At 53.4% G+C, this 6,086-nt stretch overlaps 1 protein-coding gene across 1 annotated transcript; it reads left to right on the top strand.

Annotated features, from left to right (window-relative positions):
* Nucleotides 1-2,476: 2,476 nt before the first annotated feature.
* Nucleotides 2,477-5,760, top strand: SOWAHA (sosondowah ankyrin repeat domain family member A). The gene has a single exon (XM_015875567.3). It carries the CDS (start codon nucleotides 2,656-2,658, stop codon nucleotides 3,985-3,987), a length of 1,332 nt encoding a protein of 443 aa, XP_015731053.1. The 5' UTR covers nucleotides 2,477-2,655; the 3' UTR covers nucleotides 3,988-5,760.
* The last annotated feature ends 326 nt before the right edge of the window (nucleotides 5,761-6,086 follow it).

Below are 6,086 nucleotides of genomic sequence, written 5' to 3'. Positions count from 1 at the left end.
TGAACCTTGCTGTCTTTTATCCGCAAACAGCCCTCACCCCCACCCCTTCCCAGACCTTTGCTCACTTGTTTATCCATTGAAGGTTACTGCATTTCTCCATGGCACAAAGGAGGAGCTGTTTCCCCCTCACAATGCATCCTCTTTGTTTCACATGGAAATATCAACGATGAAACTGGAAAATGGTGAGCGCTGTCATTCTGCTCTGACTTCATTTCAGGGCAAGTCAGCTCTCCTGGAGGTAGAACTTCTTAATCCAAATCAGAGGAGCTGTCGGGGCTCACGGCACAGAAGCAGTGAGCTGCAATAGTGGTGATTTAAAAAGTAGCAGCAAATGAAATGAATCGTGGGTTTCTGTACATTGCTTTTATCCCAGGCAGTAAATCAGAAACACTGAGACATATAGCAGTTGGCTTGAAGTCTCCCAGGAGCAGCCCACGGAGCTCCCTAAAATATCCTCACACAAAATATTTGCTTTATAGGTTTTTGGTGACACAAAAAAAGCAGCAGAACTTCTTAAGGCTGGAAGTTCCCGATGACGGGCAAGCAATGCCCATAATGCTCTGGGCTCATTTATTATCTGTATTAATAACACTCATTCAAGCAGCTTAACTTCTGCTGCACGGTGTGACCTGAGTACGCCCAGCACTGAGTAAAGGAGGTGGAGCTCATTGGGATCTGATCCTGCTGTGCTGAGCCTGGAAGGTGAGCAACACAAAGACATCAGTAGATAAAGGGAAACGTTGGCAAAGAGGACACACACAGCACTACACTCTGGAATTTATATGTCAACATCAGGGACTGCTGAGATTCTCTTATGCTTGCAACAGATTCCAGTAAGGAAGAGAAATTAACATTGAAACCAAGGCATAGCAGCTCATTTTTGGATGCTCGTTCATTATTAGCTCCCTGCAGTAGGCAAGGCAGATCTGCAGGGATGCCATAAGCTGGAAGGCATTGCTAATATACTGACACCCCACACACCAGCAGCTCCCTCAGCAGAGGGCGAGGTTACTGTACAGCCATCTCTAAAGGCAGTAATGAGAGGTGTACGATGCCCATAGAAACGCTGAATTGCTATGAGCAGCATAAAGACTGCGTGCTATTATTGTGTGAAAGAACACTAAAGCAGCAAACCGATTCTGAGGAGCTGGCTCAGTGCCAGCTCGTGAGCAAGAGACAAAATAGCTTTTCCAGAGCTCTGCACAATGATGGAACCGGGAGGGGAAGGGCTGCCAAGGGAAGGGCTGAGCAATCCCTTCCACCGCCACAGGTGGGTGTGGAGAGGCAGAAAGGAGAGAGGTGTGCTGCGTGGAGGCTGCTGCACCTCAAACCGCCTTCAACATGGAGATTTGGGCCCAGGCTGACATTCCATGTCAGTGAAGCTCTAAGACAGTGAGAACTAAACCCTGTTTTTTTTCCCATCCATCCTCATGCAAACAGTTACTTCTGTCTGTCTCTGTGCCGCGCTGACTCTGTTTGCTTTGTGTTCTCTCTTGCTGTTTTCCTAGACAAACTGTTCAGTCACTCAGGAATCAATTCACTGATCTCTCAGCAGAGGAGAAAACAAGTTTGGCTGAGTGTCGCCCCTGCAGCGGGGCTCCAATCCTCCACCTCCTCCTGGGGAAAGGCGTTTCTCCGAGGCTTCTTTCTTCCGTAGAGCTGAGAACAATAATTACATTAAGAGAAGTGCTCGAGCAGAAGCAATTGATATGGCAGCACAGTCAGGCAGTTCTCTGCATGAAAAGAGAACACAGCTCCTCTCTCACATGCAGGCACACTGCGAAGGCTTCATCATTTATACAGATGCAGCGTTGTAGTAGTTACTATGTAGCCAAAAGATAAACACACAGCAGAGGTACATTCATACACATAGCAGCACATACAACAGAACGTATTTCACAGTGCAGAGCCATCCACCCATCCTTTTGCCCCCGCTGGGGCCAGGTGCTGTCACGGAGCCACTGATGAGCAGCATCTTTGGAGAGCAGAGCTCCAACCGCTGCTCAAAGCTGCACTAAGAGCCAACTCAGAGCCAGAAATCATCGTTTTAAAGAGCTGGAAGTGGAATCGGCCGATGGAGCGTTTGGTGCGAGAGCCGAGCGCACCTCCTGCATTAGCCAGGCTGCGACATAACAAACGCAGTGGGACAAACGCAGCAGGACTCACGGCTGCGCTTCGCTGCTGCGGGGAGGTGAGTCTGTCACAGCCCGGGGAACACAGACGGGTGTACACATTGCTTCCCCGAGCAGCAGAGGCTCCTTTCTCCCCCCCGCCCCCCAGCCAAACACACGGCTCCAGAAACTCTGCGCTGAAATACTGCAGCGAACCAAAGTTGGCCCCGAGAGCCCGACTGCCGCTTCCCATCCGCCCTCGGGGGGGAGGAGAGCGGCGGAAGGAGCCGGGCCGTCACCTGCCCCTCACCCCTCACCTGCCCGGGGATTGCTTACAGCGCAGCACCGCCCCGCGGGGAGGAGAAAGGAGAGAGGCGCGGCCGGACCGCCCCGCTCCGCTTTTATCGACGGAGGCGGCAGCGCGGGCGGCTCCGTCACCTCCGCGGTAGCGGCCGCAGGTGCGCGCTGTCCGCCGGTCCCGGCAGCTCCGCCTCGGGGGGTGAGGGCTGCGGAGCGCTGCGACGGCCCCACCTGTGGCTGCGGGATGGAGGAGCTCAGCCCCGCCGCCGTGCTGGGCTTCCTGCGGGAGCGCGGCGGGTGGGCGAGCAACGCGGAGCTGCTGGGCGCCTTCCGGCCGCTGCTGGAGACCGGCGGGGACGCGCCGGAGCGGGCGGAGCGGAGGGAGCGCTTCAAGGAGGCGGTGAACGCCGTGGCGGTGGTGAAGGAGCGGCAGGGCACCAAGTTCGTAGTGCTACGGAGACACCTGCGGCCCGGACCGCCCCCGGAGCAGCGCGAGGATGGAGGTTCCGAGCCCCCGAGCGAAGGTCGGCTGTCCCCGCCGGCCCCCGAGGAGCTGCCGTCGCCTCGAGCCGTGTCCGAGCTCCGCGGGATCTTCCAGGCTGGAGGCGGCGGGGTGCCGCTACCTGCCGGCGGGGCCAATGCCCGCAAGGAGCCGCTCCCCAAGCCCTGCATGCTGCCGGTGCGCTGCGTGCCGGCCCCGGCTGCCCCCAACTCCGCTACGGCCCCGGGGCCGTCCGAAGAGCCGGATAGCGCTGTATCGCCCGTACACGAGGAGGAGGACGGCGGGTGCCACTCGCCCAGTCTGCGCCGGGTCCCCAAGAGTCACCGGACCAGCGAGGAGCTGACAGAGGTGCCGCTGGAGGAGGCTGAGCACCGCTGGCTGCTGATGGCGGCTGAGGGGCAGTGGTCCCAGCAGCTCCACGGACTGCTGTTGGGTGATGCCAGCCTGGCGGCCCGGAGGGATTTCATCTCGGGCTTCACCGCCCTGCACTGGGCTGCCAAGAATGGCAACTGCGACATGGTGAGGAACATCATCGATGTAGCAGAGAAGGAAGGGGCCCACATCAACGTGGATGCCAGGTCGCATGGTGGCTACACGGCGCTGCACCTTGCGGCCATGCACGGCCGGGACGCCGTCATCTCCATGCTGGTCCGCAGCTACCATGCCAAGACCGACCTGAGGGACTACAGCGGGAAAAAGCCACACCAATACTTGAAGGATGGGACCCCTGTGGCGGTCAGGCGCTTACTGGGGGACCCCACACTCCAACACTCCACAGGACCCACGGTGCCCATCAAGAAGAGCACCAAGATCGCCGCATCCATCCTGAGCTCCACCAGCACCTTCCTGGGGGTCATATCTGATGACATGGCTTTCTACGATCTCACCAAAGGTTTGAGGAAGCCTTCATCCTTGAACAAGCTGCTGACTGCCACCACAGGCCCCAGGAGGAAGCCGAAAACCAGAGGGGGATTCCCTTCGTACTGCTCACTCTCCGAGGTGGTGGAGGAGGAGGAACATGAGGAGGCTGTCGTGAAGCGCAGGCCAGTTTCTGAGCTGTTCTTTGGCCATTAAGCTCTGCCTTCCTGGGGTCAGAATCGTTCAGTACTATGACTGGGGAGCTTGTTTTTTTTTCTCACAGAAGTAAGTTGGACTTCCTCTCCCCATGTCTTTCTTTCTGGAAGTGTAACTGAATGGGTGATGGGGTTCTGGCTCTACAGGTTGCTGGATGAAGCCCAGCTCTCAGAAGCCTGAGGAGAGGGAGCTGCCCTACAAACACTGCAGTGCCATAGGTACCAGCACACCCATGAAGGCCACAAACATTGCACTTAATGGCTGAAAAGTTGGAATAACCTCTCTGTGTCAGGCAGGCTATAAATGCTGCAGGCACAGCTTCTTGTTCTGTGTTCCTCAGCTGAAGAGCTGCATGTTTTACACTGTGAACAGCAGGCTGGTAGCTGGCTGCTTTAACGTGGCTTGTTCTACAGCAGGCTGAAATCATTAGGAGAAAGATGCATAGTTTTCTATGATGATTCTGCTTGTTTTGGTAACAGAAGAGGAATATTTCTATTTTAAAATTGTGCATTTAGTTTTTTCAGAGCGGAACTTCTCACTGTCAGAAATACTGACATGCCTTTATTGTTGCCTTTTCCTTGATGAGGTTAAAAGGGAAACAAAGCCCCACCCCAACCCTTGTTGCTCTCTCTCCGTGATCTGTCTACCTCAGTTGGAAGCTCGGTTTGCATTTCTCCTTGTGTTCCCTTCCCAAAGGACTTTGCCCAGGTGGTGCCGACCATGCCTCGATACCATGAGCATTTGGCTGTGGTTCAATCACTTCACATGTCAATGACCACCTGAATGAACACGTTTTATATGGGATGGTATAACAGAGTGAAGTGAGAAAGTAGGAATCGGATCCTGCAGGGTATCTGAGGCTGCTACAGCAGATTCTGTTATTTAAAGTCTTTGGTTCTGAGCTATTTGGAAACAATATTTATTTGAAAAAGCAGGGTTTGTTCTGTTGGGTGTTTCATGGCAGAATTTGTGCATGGCCTCTGAAAAGCAGCGTGTATCTCAGCAGCATGAGTTGTTGATCTAACACTTTGTTTTTTCTTCTGTATGATAGACATAATTGCTTCTCTGAAGTAGAGCTGTATGCATTACTTGCAGCTGGCCGTGCTGTTTGGAGTTACATTTGCAGTGAGATTATCGTCTTTAAAATTACTCATTTAAAGCTGCCTTGAAATGAAGAGGCAGAGCTCAGAGCAGTAGCTGCCTGCTGTGCTTCTGTGCTCACAACGCAACCGCAGAGCTGTGTGATCAGAGGTGACAGCAGCTCTGCGCCTGCTCTGCTCTCAGCCCCAGTCAGGTGTTTTGGTTTCCTTGCAACACTTGTTTGCATGCCTTGCCTTTCTTTCCAAGCCAGCAACTTCAGGAATGTGTTTTTCAGCCTTGGATTAAGCCCAGTGCTGTAGCACCATGTTGAAGGTGACACCATCTCCTTGGTGCCCCTGCCCTCATGTGGTGCTGCCTCCAAGAGGGGCTGAGCTGCTGCTCTCACAGACAGGGATGCCTTTTTTTTGTTGCTCTGCTTTTGTGTGGAACTAATGAACTCATTAAGAGAATGTTAATGATCAAGCACCTTGTGACATACATCTGAAGATGAGTAAAAACAATAATAATGATCCTGTTTGCTCAATATCTGTTGGTGTGACTGCTGATCAGCTTGGTCATTTGAAGCCTTGTTTTGTGCTTCAACATCATTGGCTCTTGGGGCTGCAGGAAAATGTCAGTCACTCCATTTTAGTGACATTAAACACTTCTTTTGCTGTAGCTCTTGAAACCACAGAGGCATTTGTGTGTGTTTGTGTTACTGCTGGCAGAGCTGGGGCTACCTGGGGAAGCAGCATCCTGTAGCAGTTGGGAAATGGCTCCAGTTTGACTCGGTCTCATTTGGAAGCTTGTCCGCTAGTTGTGCCTACACCCCTGACTGTACCTCTTCAGATCACAGCTCTGAACTTTAGCATTTCTTTGGAGTAAATCACACCTGCAGCAGAAGCAAGGCATGAGGATGGAGCATTTCCTGTTTAAAAAGCTATCAACCTGCACAGCTTGGTTGTGGCTGCACCATGAGGAAAGCAGGGGGCATGCTTCAAAGCAAAAGCAAGAAGTCA

Source organism: Coturnix japonica, chromosome 18, assembly GCF_054131305.1.
Source record: "Coturnix japonica strain WE chromosome 18, WE-NBRP24, whole genome shotgun sequence".
NCBI lineage: Eukaryota > Metazoa > Chordata > Aves > Galliformes > Phasianidae > Coturnix > Coturnix japonica.
This window is presented reverse-complemented; position numbering and strand designations above follow the sequence as displayed.

Coding starts and splice junctions, on each gene's coding strand:
- SOWAHA (XM_015875567.3), top strand. CDS start 2,656: ATGGAGGAGCTCAGCCCCGCCGCCGTGCTGGGCTTCCTGCGGGAGCGC.